Genomic DNA, 24,420 nt, shown 5'->3' on the forward strand with positions numbered 1-24,420 from the left:
TCACTCCCTCATTCTCCCTTTGTCTGAGAAGGTCAGCTTATTGTTGCTACAAGTTCTGTATGTAGAGAGAGTCCTTTATATTAATCACTCCTTATGTTATAGACTATTTCAGGATGTTTCCTCACAGGTTTTTTTTTTTTTAGTTTGGTTTTACTGTGAATGCAGAAACACTGAATTGCAATGGTAATGGAGGTAGCAGTTGGGATGGTCTCTTGTGAAGCAGAAGAACATGCTAAAATCCCTTCCCTAAGAGAGAGAGAGTAACTTGGTATTTGCACTTCTGGCAAAATTCAACACCAACTTATCATCTCTTCAGATGTGGAATCACACATATTTTGTCCTGATGACATTATATACATTGTATAAAGCACTTTCATCTTTATTGAGAGGAACATTTCCTCTGGATTCCTCTGGACCACTGCTCAGGATGTTTACCCATCAGGTGGAATAGCTTCTCAGTGTATATTGCTTTTATATTGAAATTGAAGCAGCTAGCCAGAAATACTAAATATGTGACTCAATCAGATGCATGAAATCCTTCTCCAGCAACAAGGAGGAACTAAGCAGACTCTGTTAAGTTCTTTGGTTTTCAGTCTGATGAGTGAGTATCATTTTCAGTTTCTTAAAACTACTCCACATGTTCCTCTAACCCAGTTTTTTTTTTTTGCTACAACAGTATTTTTTGACTGGATTATTGATAAATGAATGGATTAATGATTAAAAAAATCCACCTAGCTATGGACTTCAGCACAATGGGGACTTGGACAGGGTACATAAAGGCATCCTGGATTTCTGTCCCATGTTAAATGTCAATCCAAAGTAATTTCTCCCACTTCAGGGATTTCCTGCTAATCTTGAGAGAAAATTAGCAAAAAGCATTGCTGGATTTGAGGAACAGAGTTACTAGCCTTAAGTTCCTAGTATGCTGCATACAATTTTTTAATTCTTCTAGAAAATGTGGCATAATGCAATCTGTCAGATTTTTCCAACCTTAATGATTCTCTCAGTTGTGCACACACCTCCTTTTTTCTGATTCATAGTAGGTAGCTCAACTAAGTTCATGCTTGCTAAAGACTTCACTGAGGAAGATGAAAAGTTTTTGGGTTATTTCACTTTTTAAAAACTGTCTTTGGGCCATTTTACTTTTCTCAGTCAGCTGGACTCTGCTTAGCAATGAGTAAACTTCAGAGAATTCCACATTTACTGAACTATTCAGCACTCATTCCAAAACCAATTAATTCAAGCAAGGTCACATTGGATGAGGAAGTTTTCAATTAGAGCTCCTACAATTACACAGGATGCCTGAGGAATTGCAGGTTTCCCTTATCCTGACTTCCAGCTATTTTCAGCTTTCCATTTCCAAATAAAGGGCTATGTAAGGTGATTTTTTACAGCCCATGTTTGAGATTTAGCCACAGAACTCTCATGGTCAGCGAACTGATTGTATAATCATGTACTTACAAAAATAAATGGATGAGAATACGATATTTCACAGAGAAATTGTACTGTTCCATAGTATGGCTACCCCTTCAAACCCTAAAAGGACTGATTCACTGGTTGCTAACTGAACACTAATAACATTAGTTATTGTTTTGAGGTTTTACTGGTTTGTCAGGTTTTTTTGCCACTTATGAAGGTACCAAAGGTGGGAAAAAGACATGGTGCTACTACATATGACACCCCTCCCATGAGAAAAACATAAGAGTGTCAGGACTGTGAGCTTAGGGAAGAGAAAGCTCAAAAGGAATTTTATAAATGTGTATCAATATAAAAATTGAGGGAAAAATTCTTTTCAGTTCTTAAAAGAAAAATTATTTATGAGCAACAGATGTGTGATTTTCTTTTATTTCTTCAAGTATGAGATATTTCATTCAGGTGGCAGTTTGGATCTTTTTAATCTGATGCACATAGCTATGAAAACCCAGCCAAATGGGGGAAAACTTATGCATGAAATAACATCTCCACAATTTCTGTTCTTTCTATAGAAATAAATGCTCAGTCTGAGAGGATTTTACTGGTATCCATTGCTAAGTAATAGCTAGTAGTGGAATCCGCAACAGATATGTTTTAAAACACAAAGCATTGAGTTCAAATAAGATATAGAAGGCTGTGTTCTCAATCATAATTTAATATCTTGACTTTCCTTAATTACTGTTGGGGCTCTATGGAATTATCTGACACTTTAACTCTCTGCAGGAAACATCATCTATCTCTGGGAGCATTTGGGCATGAGTTAATCCTTTGATGCTGTGCCAACTTGTGTTCCTATACTGTGAGAATAAATCTTATCCTAACAAATGATGAGCCCCGTTCTAAACTTGGATACAGAAACATAATTTTCATTGCTCTGGGTGTATCTGGAGAGCATAATCAGTCTTTAATTTTTTAAACATATTGAAGTTTTGCTGCTATGCTGACACTGCTGTTCAAGAGCAGCTCTACATGGTAGAAATGACCCAGGAAGTCATTAGGATGAAGGTGACACAAACACTTTGGTCCAAGGAGTTTGACAAGATGGCCAAGGAGCTGTCACAGCTGTTCACAGCTCTGGGATTCCTGGAGATTGAGTAAGGCTGTGCTAATCAGGGCTGCCTGGCCTCCTCAAGCTGATGAGGCATGAAAGCAGTTGGAGCAATAGCCAGGAACTTTTCATAATTTTCATTCTCCCTGGTGCAGATTATTTTCAGAGTCAAAGATAAAATTGAAGTTACTGCCTTCCATCTATGATTAGTTTAAAAATGTGTAATGAGTGTTTCTCTCTTGTTCCTGCTGTTCTGTGCTTGACAAAATTCCTCCGTAACCCACTGGATTTGCCAACATCTGGTTCTTTTCTTATTAAAAAGGACACCTATGCTGCCTCCCCTGGCAGAATTTGGCTTCAAAGCTGTTCTGTTGAAAGAGTTTTGTCAGCTATGTTTTCTTTATGGTATTATATGGTGAAAAAAAGTAGAATTTATCAGAAAAATATAACATGCAAGGAAGGTGATTCACTGCTCAGTTTGAGCCCTTCCTGATGTGGTAGAAGCTGACAGTGGCAGACGTAAATCTCAGCCCAGTTGTTTACCCTGAGTCTGCCAGAGGGCTTTGTCTGTGAAGCTGAGGGAAGCACACAGGGTTGTTGACCCTGGAAGCACCAGTGCATCGTGCTTCCTTGCAGTGAAAAAGAAGGGAGGACCCTGCCTCTGCTTCAGCTCCTGGGAAAGAAAATAACTGCTAAGGAGTCTTCTCAGAAGCTCTGCATGTATTCAGCCCTGTTTTTTTGTTGAAGGTATGTGTGTCAGGGGTCATAATGACAATATGTGCACTGGAACTACACTCCTTGCCATGCTAGCTATACAAACATCATTTGATCCATTTCTGCATTAGGAAACTTACTCAGACTTAGATCTACCCTAGAAAGACAACTGATAAACCTCATACTTAAAACATACTGTAAAGATTTTTTTCCAGAGCATCAGAGAAAATAAAGACACTAAAATTGGTGACATTCCAGGGCATAACCTGACAGAATTAGCCTTTGACACGACAGGTTAGTTGAATTGTGTTGGGTTAACCTCCAGGTCAAGTCAACTAAACATAGATGCTTTTGTGCAATGTAGTTGTCTAAGTTCCCATAACAACAAACTCTGATTAGTTCAAAGACAATTGACTGGTACCATTTGAGACATCTATACAGGACCTAGGAGAGAATTGCATCATTCTAGACAAGAAGCTGTTGTTTAGGGAGGAAGGCTTTGGTAGCTACGTTTTGGTGAGTTTGACTCAGACTGAATACAGTGTATGGATCCTGTTGTGCACCAACACAGAATCAACAAACCTCAGCCTACACTGAGGCGTTTTATTGTCAGTGAATAGCACTTTGATTAGTTCTGACAAAGTCTTACTTGCTGTAAGGCCAAGGTTCAGTCTCAGTATATAGTCCATTGAAATATACACACTGGAAACCACAAATACCAGAGCAATCCCAACAGCACACTACTACTCTTCAAGGGTAACTAGAGGACATCTAGGGTTCTTGGAGATAATTAGTTTGAAGTGAGTAGCCTATCACTTGGCTTTCTGAGAATTAGAATAGCATATCAAGGACACACCGACGAGTCATGGATTTTATATGCATTTTTTTACCTTTTCAGGCATTCCTGTGTCCAGAAAAATACATGTATTTCCACTCTCTGTGTCAGTCATAAAAGTTCATCTCACATGATACATATATCTAAAATGTAGGTTTCAAAGGCAATTAACTTAATATCCAATTATAGCAGATGGATATCTATGTCCTTTATAACTTGTACTTGTTATGATGTTATGAAAGAAGTGGTCCTCTGGACATCCTTTTTTCTCTCTGTTGTCTATTAAAATAGTCTACAATGATAGCATTGCATAGCTAGCTAACGTCCATTAATCTAAGGCAAAAGTTAAAGCTATTCAAATTGCATTATAGGATGAAAACGAAGGTTAAATTTGGGTCCCACTGAAAACAAGGATAACTGAGAGAACCTAAAAATCTGTGATATCAAAACACAGCAGCATCCTTTTCTACACCTAAATACAGGGATGGGAGCCTGCAAGTAGCTTTCTTAGTTTTGACTGGTTTTGACACTGGTTTTGACACTCATACTTACTCCATCTGCTTCTTGGGTAAAATGGTTATTTGATTTGACAAAAAAGTGCACTCTGAGTTTGTGTCCAGACTTGTAATCTCTGTGGATTAAATTAATTGTTTAAAGGTACTGAATTGCATTTGTTTAAAATATTTGGTAATCACTTTTGTTCTTTAGTGTCAGATTATTATCATAACATAGTGATAAAATTATGCAACATTTCCTTAAGGCTAAGTAAGCAAATTGTTTTTCTCATCCTACTTGTCTTAAAATTCCTTACTGTAAGTTAAATAAAATTACAAGCTACACAAAGTTACTGGAAGAAAGAGAATAGAAAATAGAAAAAGCAAAACCAATTATAAGCCTACATAATATATTCATGAGGGGGTTTAGGAGGCCGATGGAAATTAATTTCACTGAGTGAGAAGGGTACGTGGGAGTTTGAGAAGAAATTTTACTAAAAAACATTTTTAATTTTTTTGTTTTATTTCAAAGTGAAAAGAGTAGCACAAGAAGAGTGATTCTTAGTGTTTGGAACGTTTTTTTTCTCTTTGCCTCTTATTGTGTTGATGACAAATGCAATCTGTATTCCTGAAAAGCTCCACATACATTTTGAAAATGAAATATAGTTAAAGGAACATTTTTCCTTCCTGTAATTGAAAAACTGAGATGGTGTTTTTTATGCAACTTCGGTATTTTAGAGGCACATAGGAACTGTTTAGAAGAACAGTACAGCTGTCAGCACTTCGTCGTGTCATCTACAGGATACTGGTTAGGCTATAATTTCTTGCTAATTAACTGATCTAAAATAGAACCCTTTGTAACCAGTCCATCAGCAATCTATGAGGTTTGTGTTGCCCACATCTCTGTTAATTTTAGCAAAGGCCTACAGTTTCTGATCTTGATGTCTTGTTTGATTTGCATTTCTGTTTTGAGACCAACATTAATTACACTGTCAAAACATATTTATCATTTATGTAACATGGAGCTGCCTACAGACCTAAGTTTTCTCAATATGGAGGTAACATCTTGCACACTGAATTACTTGATTATAGTAATTCCTTTTATACATTTCTTTTCCAGGGAGACTGTAGTGGCTCCAGCTTTTTCCAAATTTAATGGTCACATTTCCTCTTAATTGCTAGTTCCCAGTACAAAATCAGATAGATGCACAGAATTAAAAGGATCTACTCTGGATATTGAGGCTAACCTGTTGCCCACAAAGATTTACTTTAAAAAAAAAAAAAAAATAACAGCTCATCCAGTAACTTTGCCTTACCCCAATAAATTTTAATTGAGGTTATGTGTCATACTAATGATTTCCGTAATTTTAAATATGATGCACAGAATCTGTTAATCAGAGAGATGTCAAAGACAGATGCTATTTAAAAAATAGGGGTTTTTATATGTAATTCATTTGGCAGCAGTGTCTCAGTGATGAGCTATTTTGAAAAACTTTTTTAAAAAGTTCGATATAGGAAGCACAATTCTTGTCTGTGGCAATAGTATGCTAATATAATGGTCCAGATCCTGAGATGATATGAATTTGACAGGTTCCACTGACTTCAATGTCAACATTTTCAATGGAATTAACAGCATGGTCTAATCTATACCTCAAACTGGTCATTTAATTGAAAAAAAATTACAGAAATACAGAAGGTTTGCTTTTCATTCCTGTCTGGAGTTATGAAGATACCTTGGGCAAAGCTGGTACTGGCTGCTATATAGTAGCTTCAGCGGAAGATTCAGGAAATTAGGTTTCAGTTCTTGCTGCAGGCATATTCCATTCAGATTTGCTTTACCATCCAGCTCACAAGAGATGTGGAGCAGGGGAGATGAAGTTCCCACCTTTTCAATGAACACTGGTAACAAAAGACAGAACAGATTATGTCCCAGTGCAAACCAGTGTGTCACAGGAACAGAGCTTTAGGCAGGAGTTTTTCTCATCCCTTTAGGAATTTCACAGTGCCATAGAATCATTAAGGTGGGATGAAAGCTCCAAGGTCATTGAGTCCAACCTTTGACTGAACACCACCATGTCAACTAAATCAACTGCCAGGCCCACTTTTTCTTGAACACTTCCAGAGATGGTAACTGTCAAAATTAGATGTCCTAATTTGAGCTGGTTGTCCTTGATTGTCTTTATGGTTGACAGAGAAAAGCACAGGAGGATTCATTTTGTGGTAAAATAAGCATCTAAAATGGGCAATAATTGCCCCCAGAATTGCTTGTTTTTCTCACAGTAATTCTAAAAGTGATGGGACATCTAACTTAGATCTGGACTGGGTTTTTTTCAGTGACTGATGTGAGGTGAGATGGATTCCCATGTATAGTTCCCAAAAACTGTCTTCAAGGTCTGATGTAATTCACTGTTACAAAAAGACCCTACTCTAATATACTGGCACATGATAAATGCAACATTTTGCCCCCACAGACTATTCCAACATGAGACTACCAATTAACATCTGACTTTAGGGTGTAACAAACTTCCAGGTTTACTTAATCACAAGATGTGTAAAATGATCCAACAGGAAGAAAGTTTGCAAAGTTATAGATGCATACTACCCAGACAATGCTTTCAGGTTTAAATAAAGTGCAGCCCATCCTATAAACTGTGCTGATAAAAATCATCCGGGTGTAAGCAGTCTTTCAAAAAAAAAATCTCATAAAAATATCACTGTGATGCTTTTATATCTTTTATATACATATACACATATACATATATATATTACATATATACATATATATATATATATATATATATATATATATATCTCACTGTTTCTTACTGTTTAATCTCAAAAGGAAGAAACAGGGTCTTTTCACAGATCCCCAAACTCGAGACTCTCCCTCTAATGAGAAACTCTCTGTTCTCTTTACTGGCTAGGATTCATCATGGAGGCCTGAATGAGAAAAGGGAAGAAGCAGAAAGATAAGTTAACAACTAAAGCATCTCTCTGATTATGTTAGGGGGAAATTTATTCAGAATTTAATTAAAGGAGTTAACTTAATTAAAACCAAAATTATCTCTTGAATTTCAATCACAGTATGACAGTGGTAAGTTTTAATGACTACTTTTGCAAGGTTTGAATATCCCTACAGTTAAAAAACACCTACTCTCAACTATCTTTAAAATGGAGAAGATCTTGAAGATGGAAAGCCCTCAGAAATTACAGGATCTTTCACCACCAGAGCAGTGAGCAAAGGTGTGGACCTTTCCAGGGAGCAGCAAAGGAAAGGGCTGGAGAAGCCTGGACTGTATGTGACATTTCCCTCACCTGCCCTACTCTCACATACAGACAATATTTCAATTTAAGTACAAGTGGGTGTGTTAGAGGAGCACTCTAAAGAACTTGATTTACATTCAGATGCCTGTCTAGGGTCAGGCAATGGAGCAAATCACTCTTTTTCTGTGCAGCCTGAGTACATACTGCTTCAGCTCTGAAAGGAGAAAGTAGAGACTCCAAACATCAATGTAGGTTTTGAGGTAGTCACTGAGGGCACACACTGAAAATGGCAATCTTGGATACAAACAGACTGATATACTAATTTACTTGGATCCAAGCAGTCTGATTCAACCTTTTCCTCATCATCCTAACAGATCCATTTTTCTTAATTAAATACCAGAGGCTACACATGTTAAAACTAAGCACTTTTAAAGCTTTTTGTCATGACTGAACTTTAAAGCTATAGTTGATTCAAGAAGGAAACCCCTTACTAACATTTCAGAATTTAACTAAGAAAAGCAGATTATTTTGTACAATTAAACTGTCTTGTTTGACACTACAGTCTCCTTTTAATTATATTTGGAATCAGAGGCTGGTGTAGATAGAAGATGAAAAGAGGCATATATAAAAAGATATGTCCCAACACCCTCTCTTTTAAATGGGGACTTGTATTCTTATTTTTGACATCCATGCCTTGTTAGAAAAATCATCAAATAATTAATTCTTTTTGTGAGAAATAAACTCTTTTAGTGTCTGTGATTTTTTTTTTCTCTCAAGAGTCCCCTTTGATTTCTTAATGTTCTTTTAATGATCATCATTCTGTGTTTTGAGAAGTAACTGTTAGGCACCCACATGTACATTTTGATTTTGGGAGTAACTCAGAATTTCTAATGACCATGATGGAGAACAGTGAGGAGATTTCAGGGTATTTCAGGGACATGTTAGCTGGGACTTGCAAAGCCTTTGGCTAAAATGGTATACACCAAAAGACTACTCCAAGAGCTGATTACTCTTTTGATACATGATTAGATTTGATTGTCGCCTTTTGTTATGACAAGGTCTCTTTTTCCTCTTCTGAAATAATTTCAGCGTTGGTGTTGACTTTCCCCATGCAAAGAAGAAGATCTAGCTCCAGACTGGGCATCTGCATTGTGTTTCTTGTGGTGCTGTGGCTCCTCAGAGGAGCCCTGTGTGCCTTCAGCAGCATGTCCCTGGGACCTCAGCCTCCAGGGCAGCTCCAAGCTCCCTGCAGAGTAATTATCCTCCTTCTGGATAGACCTCTGTACAAAACAGAAAATCTAGTTTACTCCTGCCACAACCATTTCCTTTAATGGTGGTGCTTTCATGTAAATTCATCACCCAGCTAACTTTGTGATCTCAGCCTAAATAATGTTATTTTTACTAAGTACTTAATGGTTATATCGATTTGTAAAAACCCCTCAGGTGATTCTATCTTGCAAATGGACCAAAAGTGGTGATTTATTAAAAGACTGCCTTTTGAAAGGTGTTCTGAATGTCACCCACAGACACCGCTATTTCATCAAATAAATCACATTTCTCCTACTGCATTGTGTCTGTGAAGGTCTATGGCTAACCTGAAGTTATATCTAAATTTACTTATTTTAATAATGTTATTTCTAGTATAAACTTTGCTGACACTGAAATATGGCCTGAATAACTGACTTCTATGGCTGAATCAACAGTAAATTTTAGCAAGTTTAAACAGATACAGTGTAGATTAAGCAGGATATTCTGCTTCCAGCTATATCAGTTAAACTGTTGCTTATAATTATCAGGAAATCTTCCTTGTATTTCTACTGTGTGTATCCAAACCACCAAATTGCCAGTTCTTCAGAGATGGAATCATCTTCCTGCCTACTCTGCAGTATTGCCATAATGCCTGATATTCTGGTTGTGACCAATGCTGCCTGGCTGGCATTACATAAAAAAGCAAATAAAAAAATTAATATGGTTTACAGAATAGGTCCTTCCTAGCCACCTCTGTGCCAAATTCAGCACTGGTAGGCAATCTTGTGTGCGTGAGGGTCCGGCACTTAGGATATCAATCCTTACAAAACTAATTTGACGTTTTACACTTTTTCCTGACTGGGTGAGAAATTACTGCATGTTATGCTGCATTGTTACTGTCTCATTTCTTCTGAACAAATTATACCTGGTTTGCACCATTGTTTAATCTGGCCCACTACGAAGCAGCACAGAACCATTTTTTTTCTCTCCATTTCACTAAATGCCCTTCCTTAAAAGAAAATCTAGTGGAGCCAATTGCACATATTTATGTTGAAGTGGGGCAAATACCTAAGCAGTCAATACTTTGATTCAAATAGGAGTCTGAAATACCCATATGGTTTAGAATTAGAACAGTTTGTTTCCATTTTTGTAATTTTTGATTGATTATTATAAGCTACTAGAGGAGGACAAAATGTATGTTCAAAACTTTAAAAAATATTTTTCCCACTTTCTTAAATTAGTCAAAAAATAAATTCTGCTTTTTATATCAAGATAACCTTTGAATACAACTGGAAAGAAAATTTTAGTTTATTTTTCTAGTTTATTCATAAAAAGACATACTTATGTCTTGTGACATCTACTTTTTTTTTTCGTTGCATTTCGGAGCAGCTATAGATTTTGCAAACTGATTAACAGCATTGCAGAGGCCTGTTGCTTTTACTTTGCTTGAGCCTCATTGCTCAGCAGCAGGACTGGTGAGAGAAATATCAGGAATATTCAGGATATGCACACTAAAACCACTAAAAATTAAAGAATTCAGAAATCTTTGGTCAGCACTAGAAACAAGAGGAAATTTTTCTGGATTGATGTTTTATGTGTCCGAACATGGAGTGGGTCTCTGGCATCTGCTCAGCTGCGCAATTTAAATCTGTCTGAAGCCATCCTGTACCAGCTCTGCCCTCCTGGTGCTCTTTCATAGGCCTGCCTCATGCTGGGTCTCATCTCCTGCTGTTGTGCTGCCTCTGATGCTCAGCTTGTCCGTACTGAAGACAAGAATTCCCCATCCTGGTCTTCTCGTTCTCAGTTCAATTTTCACCATCAGTGCCCTGTGGAGCTATGGGGCACTGTCCTCCGTCAGTGCTCAGCACCCCAGGACTGCATTGCCCAGCACCAACCCTCTCTGTGGGGCCAGCAAAATCCACCACAGCTCTGGAGTTTGCAGAATGATGAATAAAAATGGGGAAGACATGAAGCACTGCTGAAGAGGTTTTATATGCTTGCTTTGGATTAATAACTATTAAGGCAAATATAATTTACAGAATAAAGAATGGTGCAAATGTGACAGGAGTCCCTGTCCATCAGCATAAGCAGATGATAAATAAAAAGCTCATTTTCTATTAGGAGCAGGAAATGTTTCTTCATATGTGTAATGTGTTACCTTTACAATTGCCAGGACCAAGAACTAGACATGATAGAAAAGGGATTTTGTTGATACCAGGACTATTTGCAGATGCCATTGTTAATGGAAACAATTTGCAAGTGACATAAAGTTTCATGCTTCAGACCTTAAGGCAATAGGTATTTATTAGAGATCTAAACCCAAGCATGAACAGTAAACTGTGGATTACTGTGTTACTTTCACCTTTAACAAGACCCTAATCTGTTATGTAGCTGTCCCTTAAGTCAGCAACACATGCCAAGTTATCCCATTTACTTCACTAGAGCCACTTGAGTGATTAAAGCAAATAGAATTTGGTAGCAAGATTTGACTCTCAAATGCAGGTCTCTATCCTCTTACTTGATTTTGTTAGTCTCCAATTAGTCCCAGATTTCTGTCCCTGAAACTGTTCTTTCAGATATGAACTCATTAACAATGTGGAGATGGATTTTTTTATTCCCTGCTCAATATTTGATCTCTGTGACTGTATAGGAATTAATTTAATTTCTCCTGCCATATTTCATTGTAAACATGTAGCCAGTTTCTCACAAACTTCTAGTCTACTGAAATTTCTTCTACTTTTTGAATATCTGTGGGATTTTTAATTTCTGTTTAGTGTTCATAATCAAATGTTTGTCAGAACACTGCAATTACTCTAATACTTGGTGGCTTTAAATCGTGTCATTCCACGAAAATAATCAGACTTTTTTAGAATAAAATATTCAATTCTAGGGAGAGAAAAAAAGGGGGGGGAAGAAAAAAAGGCAAGAAATTGTTTTGGTTTTGCCACAGGGAGAATTTTTCTTTTTCAGAAATGTAAATGAAGATTAAGTCAGCTAAGAAGGGTTGCAACAGCAGTTTAACATTTATATTCATTAGACAGAGAAGTGATCTGTTGCTCAAGTAGTAGGGATATACCTGCTTGTGATGTTTCATTATCACATTAACCATATGTTTCATTATTCACTGCTATTCTTTTACATGAAGACAGATGTAAAAAACAGTAAAGTAGTTATCACAGTGATAGCCTGTCTTATGTTACAGGTAAAATTGACTTCCTGTGCTGGATATTGTTCACCCTATTTCACCCCATTTTGTCTATTTATAATGTTTCCCAGCACATTGATCCCTTGCATCTACATTTGCAGAGTGGGGAAGCAGCATCATGGCGACTCTCTTAGTGGAAACATTCCTCAGACCCACTGCTTGAGTTCATTAGACAATGGCCTAATTTCCAACAGCCTCCCCCTTCTTCTGTGAACTTTCTGTACTCCCTAAAGCATCTGAAAAATAATGAGTTTTTTCTTTCTTCTTAATTGCTGGTTACAAAACTGACAGGAGATAAGATTGGTGATAGGACAACAAAATGGCACTTCAAAAAAAACACAGCCTCAAGTTCTGAAGAGCATGTTTCACATGTTTTACATGTTTCACGTGTTTCACTCTGTTTGAGCAATTTAGCTCAGAGCAAGGCTCCAAATCTCTACCAGAACTGAGCATCATCAATAGTAATTCAAAATGTTCTTTAAATGAAGATTTTCCTTCCTAGTTCAGCCTTTCTCTCTTTTATGCATGATAACACTTTAATTTGTGATTATCAAGAGTCAACATTTAAGAGTCACTTTCTCAAGCCTCACTGTTCACATAGGCTAGCCTGGTGATACAAGTTTAGCAGTCTAAGGTGTTAATTCCTAGGCTGACCTCTTCATTACAGATGGCTGCAGCACAGCCTTATATAAATAAAACACAACTGGAGAGGGTGACTTCATTGCTCAAAAGCCCATACTGGTGTAATGGGAAGAGGAACTTTTACAGAACCTTTTTTGGACTCAAGTAACCCCAGTTCCAAGGTTATCTGAGTTAACTGTTGCCATGTCAATCCATTAGTAACACCAGACAAAGGCAAACTTACTCCTGTTACTATACAAGAAGTGAATTAGACTTGGTTTCTCCATATAGGAATAAAGATAGATATACCACAATGCATTTTTTTTATCCGTTGCTAATTTTATGAATAATGTTTGTATGTGCTTTGGGGAAAATACTCTTCCACAGCAGAAGTATTCTTATTAGTACCAAAAAAATGGTGAAAAAGTGTATAATGGGCTTAGACAATTAGAAAATTCAGCTCTGTGATATTAATGATTAAATATTAATCTATATATATTTTTTAATTTTGTAAGGATGCAGTATTGGCACAGTTCACAGTAGAGTTTTCTTGGATGTTTTGTTGAGTCTTATGCTGGAAGATAGAATCTATGTTAAACCAGCCTCAGAACTGCTCTAAGTCTTAATAGCTTTGCATATATTACAATATTTTTAACATGCTTTGAATTTCCTTCTATTAAGTGTATTGAAAAAAAATTTAAATATATGCTTCTTGCACAAGTAAGTAGCCAAACTTGCCTAATTCCAACCAGTGTACCTGGAAGGATTTTAAAAGGTTATAGAGTGGCATACCATAAAGTAGAAGTTGTTGAATAATATTTTGTTCCAGTATATCGATGCTATTTTCTTAGTATACTGTATCCATACAAAGCTCACCATTCAGACAATAAGAACAGGGGGGAAAAAATCTTCCTTTATTTCTTTTATGAGCTTTATCCCTTAATCTCAGAAGCCTCAGTGTGTACTTACCCAGCACAGGTCTTAACACACATATCCTTGCTAACTCTCTTTCATCTTCACTGTAATTTGGGACTCCCATTTCCACCCCTTCCTTCTTCCTTGCTGAAATAAAATATTTCTGTGGATAGCCATCTGACTCTGAGTGACACTTTCAAATAATAGTGAGGTTCATGAAGAGAACTACGCTACACCATCATAATTTTTAAGTAGCACAATCTTAAGGTGATTTCTGTTGTCAAGTTTCCATCAGATTAATCTTGATTTCTCTCTTTCCTTTTTTCTTTCTTTTTTTCTTTCTGCCTTTTTTTTTTTTTTTATTTTAATTCTTTCCATAGCTGTAACTTATACAAGTTACAAAAAAACACCACCACCAGTACCCCCTCGCACCACTTCCAAGCCACTGATCTCGGTCACGGCACAGAGCAGCACAGAATCCACCCAGGACGCGTACCACGACAGCCGGACTCAGAGGATATCCCCGTGGCCGCAGGATGGGCGAGGGATGTACAATTCCACCGACAGCTTGGACAGCAACAAGGCCATGAACCTCGCCCTGGAGACAGCGGCTGCCCAGCGCCACGCGGCCGAGAGCCAGAGCGCCTCCATACGGACCAGTGACAAGGCCATCCTCGTGACAAAAGCAGAGGAGTTCCTTAAGAGTCGCCGTTCCTCCATAGGGATCCAGGTAATCTATCATAAACATCTGTCTTGCTTGTCTTTCTGTAAATACCACAGAGTGAGTCACTCAGCTTCACTTGCTCTAATAATCTCACAAACAACCCCTGGCTGCTTAGCGTTAATTGCAATTCACATCATGGCTGTGCAGAAAAGTCTTTGGCTAATACACTGTACCTGGGAGAAAATGAATGAATAGATCTCTAGGGAGGTTACCTGTCATTAACACTTGATATGAAAATTATACTGCAGAGCTACAGGTGAACAGCATGTTCATCTCCTTCCCTCCATGAATTAACAGTCCTTTTTATAGAATTTCACCAGCTTTAAAATGCTTTACTGTAGTTTTTCCACTATATTTCTCTTTTGACCTTGGAAAATAAGTAAAGCCACTCAATCTTCAAGCATTCTACCTACAAAGAGACCCTTGCCTTTTTAGTTGTGCTTGGAAGAAGGTACCAAAAAAGAGAAAGAAATGTTCTGCTGTAGATACAGCATAATTATAGATGGCAAGTAATAAAATAAACACAGTCTTTGAGCATTCTTCTGTTTGTCCATCAAAACCCACACTATTTATTTCACCTGACAAAATGTGTGTCAGACTGTGGAAAGCTCAGTCAAGTTCTCTTGTTTCAGGCAAACGAAATAAGACAATTCCAAATGCAAATTATGATTGCTATTCCTTCTGCTAAATGGTAAATACTAGATAGCTAGAAATGGTCGTTTGTTCAAATCCTTAGGAAATACCAAGTAATAATAAAAATTGGAAAGTTGAACTTGCAAAGAATGTGAAGTCTTTTGAGACAGGAGTGGAGGAAAATTTAGGCTTCTATTCTGCTGAATATTCTAATTTACATCACTGGGTTCACTTTTGCACTTACTTTTGCTAGATTAGCTATAGAGAAACTGACATTTATTTTGACATAGGTATTGTGGAGACAGCAACATAGATCTTGAGAAGGTAATCATCTGTGTAAAAAAGCCCAGTGAGTGACTGTATATTAGAAATATACAAGAATAAAAAGAAGGAATGTGATTTTCTTTAAAAAGTAGTAATTGCTTTTCCATTAATATTATAATGTAGTCATAGAAAAGTGTTTGGGTTAAGCATTTCACAGCTGCTGATTGAACTTTACAGGTTAACATTTTAGCATGCTGTAATTTTGGTTTTCCATAATGCACTATACTAATGAGAAGGAATCAGCTTTGCCAGAAAGCTGTTCTTCCATTTCCTTGACATAAAAATATTTTCTTCTGATTCTTTGGATGCAGAAAAGTAGAATTCAATTTAACAACCATGGTAAAATATTCAGATGCCTACTTTTCAAATGTTTTACAAAGTAATTAGTGTGTCCTAAATTGTTCAGAGAAGGAGCATGGGAGATAACACTGAAAAGTTCAAAGGATTAGCAAAGAAATCCTTGGTACCTTTTAGCTCCTAACCTGAAACTTACTATTCAGAAAGGAATAGCATCTAGTGTTGTTCTTATCTCTCCTTTACAGCAACTGTGCACAGTGGTATTTATCAATGTTGGTGTCTTGATTTGGTCAGTTGCTGTTCATATTCCAGCAATTAATTCTGGAACTTTGATTACATCACTTGATCCTGTTTATAACTACAGGTGATGACCAGTACTTTTCACTGGGCCCTGATCCTTCTTTATGTGTGCTGTATTTAATCATATGTGCTTATAATCCACAAAAACACCCATGCAATGATTTCCTTGGGGGCAGCAGATCTTCCAGAGCAACTTGTCATCTTTCTTGGACTGTAACAGTGGTCCTCAAGTGCACACATGGAGAAAGGCAAATGTTGCTTACAACAGCAGGTCTTAGAATGGTGAGCTGTTTATTATCTTTCCAGAAATGCAAACTGCTTGGTTGTACCATTTGGCATTAGATAAAGTTGAATTTTCAACAGTACGCTGAGCACATTTTAGTTGTTTGGGATTCTTTTCAGCATTAAGTTTCAAACATCACATTAGTGAGAAAAATACATTTCTGCGGTGTTTTTAAATAGGAAATACATTTTGTTATATTGCTATTGTCAAGTTTGTACAGAATAAAAACACAGGTAGAATGTTCTTATTGCAAACTACACAAATAATAATTTATGCACGCAAAGTACAGTTGCAGTATTTAATTTCTTTTAGACTTCTGTGTCAAAGTACCTTGGAAAAGGATGTTTTTTATTTGCATATTTCCTTGATTGACTAAATGACTTGTTTTCTCATTAGCATGCCATGCCAGGGTAATGCATTGAATTTGCATTTATTTGCATTAGTTAATTTGCTATCAGGATGGTTAATTTGTGCATTTTTTACTGTTCCACTCCTTTAACACATTGATGGGAGAATGTTTGCCAAGAGAGCTTCATAGAGGAGCGGAGAGCAACAAAGGTACAGAGTGACCAGTGGTACCACTGCAAGTGGAAATACAATGGACCCACCCTAGGGCTTCCATGTCTTTGAGATATATGATTTGTGTAGTGCACATGTAGTGAATAGAAGTCCTTTTGAAAAGCCCTGGCATTCTAGGCATGTGCCAATAGGGTTGGTATTCACATGCACAGAGAACCCAAGCTCCCAGAGAAGCACTGGAGTTATTATACATCTCTAAGACCTGCCTGTAGAGACAGAGAACAGCACAGATACACTAATCCATCTCACCGTGTGTTAGTCCTATCCCAGATGGAATTTTGAACAGAAAAATAAATACTTGGGAAATTAAGCTTTTTCAGAATATGGCCGAAGGCTTTGTTGGGGTGGGGGGGTTGTATTTTATTTTTTCCATTGACATATATAAATCAAGAAAAATATTGTCAGGCATGTCAATAGGCACTGGGAAAACATGCTGACTTATAAATTCAAATGAATTAAAAATACTGATTTTGAGATTAAAAATTTATTCAGCAATTGAAAGAATATGTGGATATAAAAAGAACAAGACTCTTGTAATACTAGTAGCTCTAAACCTCATATCTGTCTTCCATCATGACAGCAAAAGACTAATCAGAGTATGTGAATTAAAATGGAGAGTAGAGATTGTCAAGAGTAAAATAAGGACTAAATGAGAACAAGGTTGTTGCTAAGATATTTTCCAGGATTTTCCTCACTCTTTTGCACATCCTGGTATATATGCTAATGACTAACATTTCAAATCTGTTCTAGTTATAAACTATTTCATATTAAAAGCATTGGGAATTTGAAATATATGAGAAAACATGTCAAGGAATTCCTCCTATTTTTTTCAATTTTTCAAAACATGCAGTCCTTTGTTTCTTCTCTATTTAAAAGACTGCAAGGCTTCTCAAAATGAACAGAAACCCTGGAAACTAATGAGATTGAAACAAATTTTCTATGTGTGAAGGCTGATTCACAGTCGTATTTTTGGAGACAAGCCCTAATTGTAATGTAGAGAATGGACTCAGTCATCTTCATTTATCATCAGAAGATCACGCTTCAAAATACCTAGTGGGTTTTTTATAATCTCCAGAATCTACATTGAACAAATACTTCTTATAAATTAAAAGCTGTATCCAGGGAGATTAATGCAATAGCTTGCTTTAAGTTTTTTGTGACAAAAGGAGATCTTCTGCATAACTTAATTATATATATATGTGTGTGTGTGTATATATATATATATATATATAAATTATTCCTGTCACATAGTAAAAATGTTGTTCATGATATTCTGCACTCTCAAACTAGAACTTCCCTTTAACACAAAGCATTTTGTACCCATACATTAAATATACTTAGATAGGCACCTACATTTTCTTTGTACAGTTTAGGTTATACCATCTCTGTCAGTTCTCTACTTCAGTGTATACACAGCAATCAAAAGAAATATTTGCATTGATTACACTGGTCTTTGGATCATAAATGATCCAAAGCTATAGAAGCAAGTACTGTTTATTCTCCTCCTAAAATGACTGTTAGACTGTGCTTTTGTGAGAGGAGTGTATTCCTTGCCTGGAGAAGTCAGTGAATATTTGTTGCTTCAGAGCAATATGCCACTTAGCATTAAATGCACCAAAAAAAAGTCATTAGTAACCTCTTCTGTGTACAATATTTTGTTTCTACAATCTCATATAAGCTTGACATAAATCCCATTTCTAAATTCTGGCTTGTATTTTTAGTAAAAAGTCCTTTCTTAAAAGATCAGAGAAACTTTTCAAGCTGCTCCTTTTGATAATTAGCAGTTACTGTGCCATGCCACATATTTGAGTAGTCCAGATGTTCAGCTGGGAAGTAGCAGAGTGGCAAAATGTAGCTCCATGGTGAGACACAAAAATCTCACAAGCATTAAAGTATAGTTTATTTTGCCAGGTTTCTGAAAATTATTTTGAAAGAGTGTATGTTTTTGTCTGGTTAAAATCTTCCATCAGTTAAGTAAAGCAATAGCTGTTAGTACTGTAGTTTTATTTCAAGTGTTTTTCCTACTTTGAAGTCACTGCATACAAATAAGGTCTCCCCATACCTAAGAGTGGTTATCTGAATTCACAATTACATGTACTTGATCTAGTGTCAAAAGTAGTGTTTTCTATTCTATTTAGTTTTGTTATCACTGAGAAATCTATGCAAAAGAGGAAGGGTGAATTATTTCCCTTCCTGTACATCATCAGAGAGATTGTTTATTAAACTCTAATTATAGGATAAATTGGTTACAGCAGTGGAAGCCCATTGAGGGCAGTGAAGTCGCATGGGGAGAGATAATGTGGCCTGAAGGACTCTTACTGCTAATGTTTATGAGAGTGAAGCAAGAGCCAACAGGTTAAAATCTGTTTTCTTATGCATTGAATATATTAACTTCAAGTTTACCTTTGAGACAGTATGCATAGAAGCTTGGACTGGAATTTTTAAGATGCTGCAATGTTATTGCAGTTGCAGTGCTCATGTTTAAGAGCAGAGTAAGACTTTAACACAGAAATAAAGATTGCTTTTAGAGTAGTTTAAATATTATCTAAAAAGCATAGTAAATACTTTGAAAAAATAAATTTAGTTCATGCATTCTTTGCTAGAATGAGTGTGTATAAACATACTAAGACTGATTATTGCAAGTGAGTTATTTGCAATAGTGATTTGCCTTTATTGAAATAATTTTGTATTCATATAATTTACTTGTGGATCCTTTACTACACGAACACTAACACTACAGTGTTAGTATCTGATACTTAGTTTTCAAATTAAGAGCTATATCAGTCAGCAGTGACTGATCTCTGAGGATTGTCTGCTCCTTGTACTGACAGCAAGGAATGTGGAGGGGACAGTTATGTCTTTGTGAAAGGTAAGACACAGAATCACAGAATCATGGAAAATCCTGAGTTGGAAGGGACACACAAGGATCACTGAAAATATAGAAATAATCTCAAGGTGCTCTACATATGCTACTAATGCTACTAATATTTTAACATTAACATAACTAACATATGCTACTAATATTTTAAGCCTAGTGGACATAAGCATATATGTCAACATTTTTAGTAGCATAAAATGCCAATTTTAAGAAACTTTTGGCTCTTTTTTTTTTTTTTTGCAATGAAAGAGGAAGCTGTTTTACTATATTAGATCTACTCCTTTCTTCTGCTTTTGATATGACTGCCTATTTTTTCTTTCCTCTTTTGTGTGAGATTCCGTCATAAACATATAAAGATAAAATTCTTCACATGGTTTTGCTTTACTGAGACTGTAGGCCAATTTGAAAATATTAAGGTTTTTAGAACCCATGTAAATATTAAAACAATAATGAATGAAGGACTATAATAACAGATTTAGTAAAACATATTTGAGTTTCAAGAGTCACACAATCAAACCAAATGTATTACTTTTTATCCTCTGCTCATTTTCGTTTAACCTGACCAATCAGATGAAAGAGTTTCCTGCTGTTTTCTAGCAGGAGTCTTTATAATATCTGTCATACAGCAATGTAGTTTGTTCTTTTTTTTTCTTTATGATTGCAAATTACTGTCTTATTTTCCTCTTTTACTTGTCTTGGTATTTGCCTCCATTTCACATTTTATTGGTTGTTACAATATTTGCAATGCTAGATTTTGCCTGCACACATACACACACAAAATTGGCATTATGCTGTTACAAGGCATAGTGAGAAAATGAAAGCAATAAAATATCAAGGCAATCATGAGGTCATTTAGTTAATGTCAGTCTTGGCAAGCTGGAGGAAGGACAATCTGGCAAGAGTTTATATCTAGAGATAAGTGATATAATTTTTATTTTGATACCTGGATCATCATTTTTCGGATATTTTTTTGGAATAAAATTTTAGAGCATATTACTTAATTTGTGTCTGTGAATTCTAGGTATCAATTGCATATTGGGTAAATTATTCAGGATTATATCTCCAGGTAAAATGTCAGTAAGAAAACACTTGTAAACACACAGATAAACTTTTTCTCGATGTGTTGCATCAATAGAAAGATACCAACCCATTCCAAATAAAGGTAAAAGAGAATTCTGCCTCCACATATCAGAAGCAGAGTTCAAAAGAAGACCTGCTATTTCTTACTAAATCAATGTAGCTGGCAAAAACAGGTATGTTTTTGATATGCAATAATGAAGAAGGGTGTGTGTTGCAAGTCTGCCTGCTTTGTTCCAGAAAAATTGATGGACTGATTGATGTTCTCTGTAGGGGCCTTTCCTTGTTTATTTCTTTGCATCATCATGTTTCCAACAACACTCTGTCTGAGCTGCTGAGCCATCTCCGTGGAAAGCAAAAGTCTATTCTCTGCCCACTGGCCATTGCTCACCTTCAGAGTGTTACTAGCCGTATGTTGCCCCCACAACTATGACACCATTGACCCTCCTCACCCTATTTCTGTGTTCAGGAATCTGGCCTACCCCTCATACGTCAGGACTCACTCCCTAGATACCAAGGAGCACATTATATAAAAATGGTCATCCTAAGGATATCACTCTTTCAAGAAAGTGCAGTTCATTGGAAAGGGCTGAAGGCAAAGACTGACATGTGAGGAGATGTCAGCTTGGCTTCATCTCTCTGGCTTTGTCTTAGGTCTGGACTGGCCACATTGTCCTGTCCTTCCGTGCTGAGCCATGTGAGTGAGCAGAAGGCCCTGATAAATCCTTTGTTCCCATCTGCTCCACTTCTTCAATCTGGCCACCCACAAACCTATCTTCCCTTGTCAAACCTTAAGACTTGTAACCTGTGGAGCCTTTGCCTACATCACTGACACCATCATCTGGAATTGCAGTTCAGTCGAACAAGTTCAAGGAACTTGATCAACAAGTGGAAGTAATATGAAATTATGATGGTCTTTTCCTTTGGACCCAGTCCGATAGAATAATAAAATAGAATTGAATTATGGAATAGTTTGGTTTGAAAGGGACTTTAAAGATCATCTAGTTACAACCCTCTTCCATGGGCAGGAATACCTTTCACTAGACCAGGGAGCTCAGGGTCCCATCCAATTTGGCCTCAAACACACTTCCAGAAATAAGGTATCCACAACTTCTCTGGGGAAATCTGTTCCTAAATTATGTGATTTGACTCAGACTGACTGGTTGCTTTGGGATGAACCCCAGTACCACAGCTCTTAGAAACAGTTTAGACTTCCTCATCCCTCCAATTGTTGTTATGGATTTCAGCATCAAACAACATCCTCCAGAAAATGTTTCCCCACCTCGGACATCATCTTTCTGCTAGCACTCCTACAGGTGCAACCAGGAGCCACAGTCTAAGCATTTTGTGTCTGCTCTTATTCACTACATAGTCACAGAGTGGGTTGGGTTAGAAGAGACCACACTGGGTCATCTGGTCCAACCTCCCTGCTAAAACAGGGTCATCCCAGAGCACACTGCACAGGAGTGTATCCAGATGGTTCTTGAACATCCCCAGGAAAGGAGACTCCACAGCCTCTCTGAGCAATCTGTTCCAGTGCTTGGTCACTCACACTGTAAAGGAGTTCTTCCTTGTATTCAGTTTCTGCCCATTGCCTCTTGTCTTATTGCTTGGCACCACTGAGAAAAGCTTGGAAATATTCTCTTGATACCCTCTCTTCAGATACCTGCAGACATTTATAAGGTGCCTGGTGCTATACTGTGCAGTTCAAGCATGCCATTAACATTTATTAGAGGATTCCTGCACTTGTTGTTCTGATTAACAGCTCCAAGACTTACACACGTGTAAATATAAACATGTACTCATTGCTGGCTGGAGCTCCCTTCCATTCACCTACATGTGAATGTATGCTGAGCTACGGCTTAAAGATGGTGGGAGAAGTTACCAGAAACTCTCTTCCTCAAGAAGTATAGTCCACATATGCACTTATTTCCCACCCTCCTCCCACCTTATCCCTGGATCCCTTCAGAAACCAGGTGGGGTTGGGACTGTGCAGCTGAGGCACAGCTGCAAAGACCATCAGGCTCTTTCAAGAGATGCCTGTGACTGCTGCAAGGGTAAAATTCTTCTTATCTTTATCATCAGATATATTCTTTGAATTCACACATGGAGTATGCATATAGAAACCTGGTTGATAATAGGTTTTTTTATTTAACAGTGAAAATATTATTCAAAAGGAAAAGTCAGTTCTAGTCTTTTTCTTTTTTCCTGCCTCTCCCTCGATTCAGTACAATTTGCATACTGCAGCACTTGCTCTGTCTGTGTCAAAGACTTGGGGGCGGTGTGGTGGTGGGGAGTGCTCTATAAAATCCCACAGAAACTTGCAAATGTAAGTCTCAGTCTTGAAGGAAACTACTGTGAATATATTTTGTTAAGTGAATTTCAGATGGGAATGCTATAAAAAGTGCATAAATTGCCTGCTTGATACAGCATTTTCAGGACTGTTATTTAAAAAAGGTGAGATAGGGCATTCTGCTCTATCCCTCACATCATTTAATGGCCTTATATTTGTCAACATAGTTGTCAATAAAATTTCATTGCTCCATTTCTTTTTATCACTTGCAAGCTTATGGGGCTACTTCAGACTTTATTTTATTTTGTAAATCAAGGACTATAATGAGACTGGTTTACAATAATATAAAATAGAGTTACCCTGTGGATTCCTCATTCTAAGAGCAGCCCTTCTAGACCAAGCTTACTCCCTGATCCCACCAAACTGAGTAATTGTTTCTGCTTGGATTTGAAATAGAGAATTACATAGCAGAAGAATTTGTGCAAAACTTTAATAAGATACAGCACCAAAACAATAATACCAGACTGAATACCTATTGCATTTATTTGACTGTGCTAGGTGTTTCTTAGCAGTAAGAGATGAAATATATAATTAATTTTGAATGACTGTGTGCAAATTTGTGCGGAGTTGTCAATGCTCACTCTGCAGATGTATCTTTTGTGTTGAATTAGGTGGAAACAGCAACTGATTCAGATACTGAAAGCAGAGGCCTACGGGAATACCACTCTGTTGGAATTCAAGTGGAAGATGAAAAACGGTAATTTAAGCATGTTCAAAAATCTGTAGTCTTTCGTAACACAACACGCATTTGTAAACAGATTTAATAAATAACACCTGACAGGTGCTGTCACTAAATAATCCCCAAAGCCAAATTTCTTATACGCATGTTTACCATTTGGTAAAATTTGTCGAGATTACTTAGCACTTGCTTCACATTTATCTAACTTTCCAGTTTCTAATTGGAGGGAAGGAAATTAAAGTATTAAATTGAAATAGTGGCTCAATATAATTATTGTAAGAACAAATACTAAGAGCTACATGTTGGAACAGTGTTCCTTCAATAGGACTCCTCATGCTGATCCAGGCTTTCCCAGTCCACAAAAGGAGACAAAATTCTTAGGATGGTACCTTTATTCTAAACTAGAATCAGCTTTCTGATTTGTTCAGTCCTTCTCTAGTTTTTTAAAGCTGCTGGCCCATGTACTGACCCACAGG

The 24,420-nt window shown here is 36.9% G+C and overlaps 1 protein-coding gene across 26 annotated transcripts in view; it reads left to right on the plus strand.

The window, feature by feature from the left end:
• The window catches only part of DLGAP2 (DLG associated protein 2), a 452,231-nt gene that overhangs the window by 409,226 nt on the left and 18,585 nt on the right, over positions 1 to 24,420 (plus strand). For all 26 annotated transcript variants that reach the window (XM_068183587.1, XM_068183591.1, XM_068183590.1 and 23 more), the window contains 2 exons: positions 14,198 to 14,547; positions 23,877 to 23,962. In XM_068183587.1, coding sequence (XP_068039688.1) covers positions 14,198 to 14,547; positions 23,877 to 23,962 — 436 coding nt within the window. The remainder of the gene's footprint in view (positions 1 to 14,197; positions 14,548 to 23,876; positions 23,963 to 24,420) is intronic.

The sequence above is a fragment of the Anomalospiza imberbis genome, chromosome 3, assembly GCF_031753505.1.
Source record: "Anomalospiza imberbis isolate Cuckoo-Finch-1a 21T00152 chromosome 3, ASM3175350v1, whole genome shotgun sequence".
NCBI classification, from domain to species: domain Eukaryota; kingdom Metazoa; phylum Chordata; class Aves; order Passeriformes; family Viduidae; genus Anomalospiza; species Anomalospiza imberbis.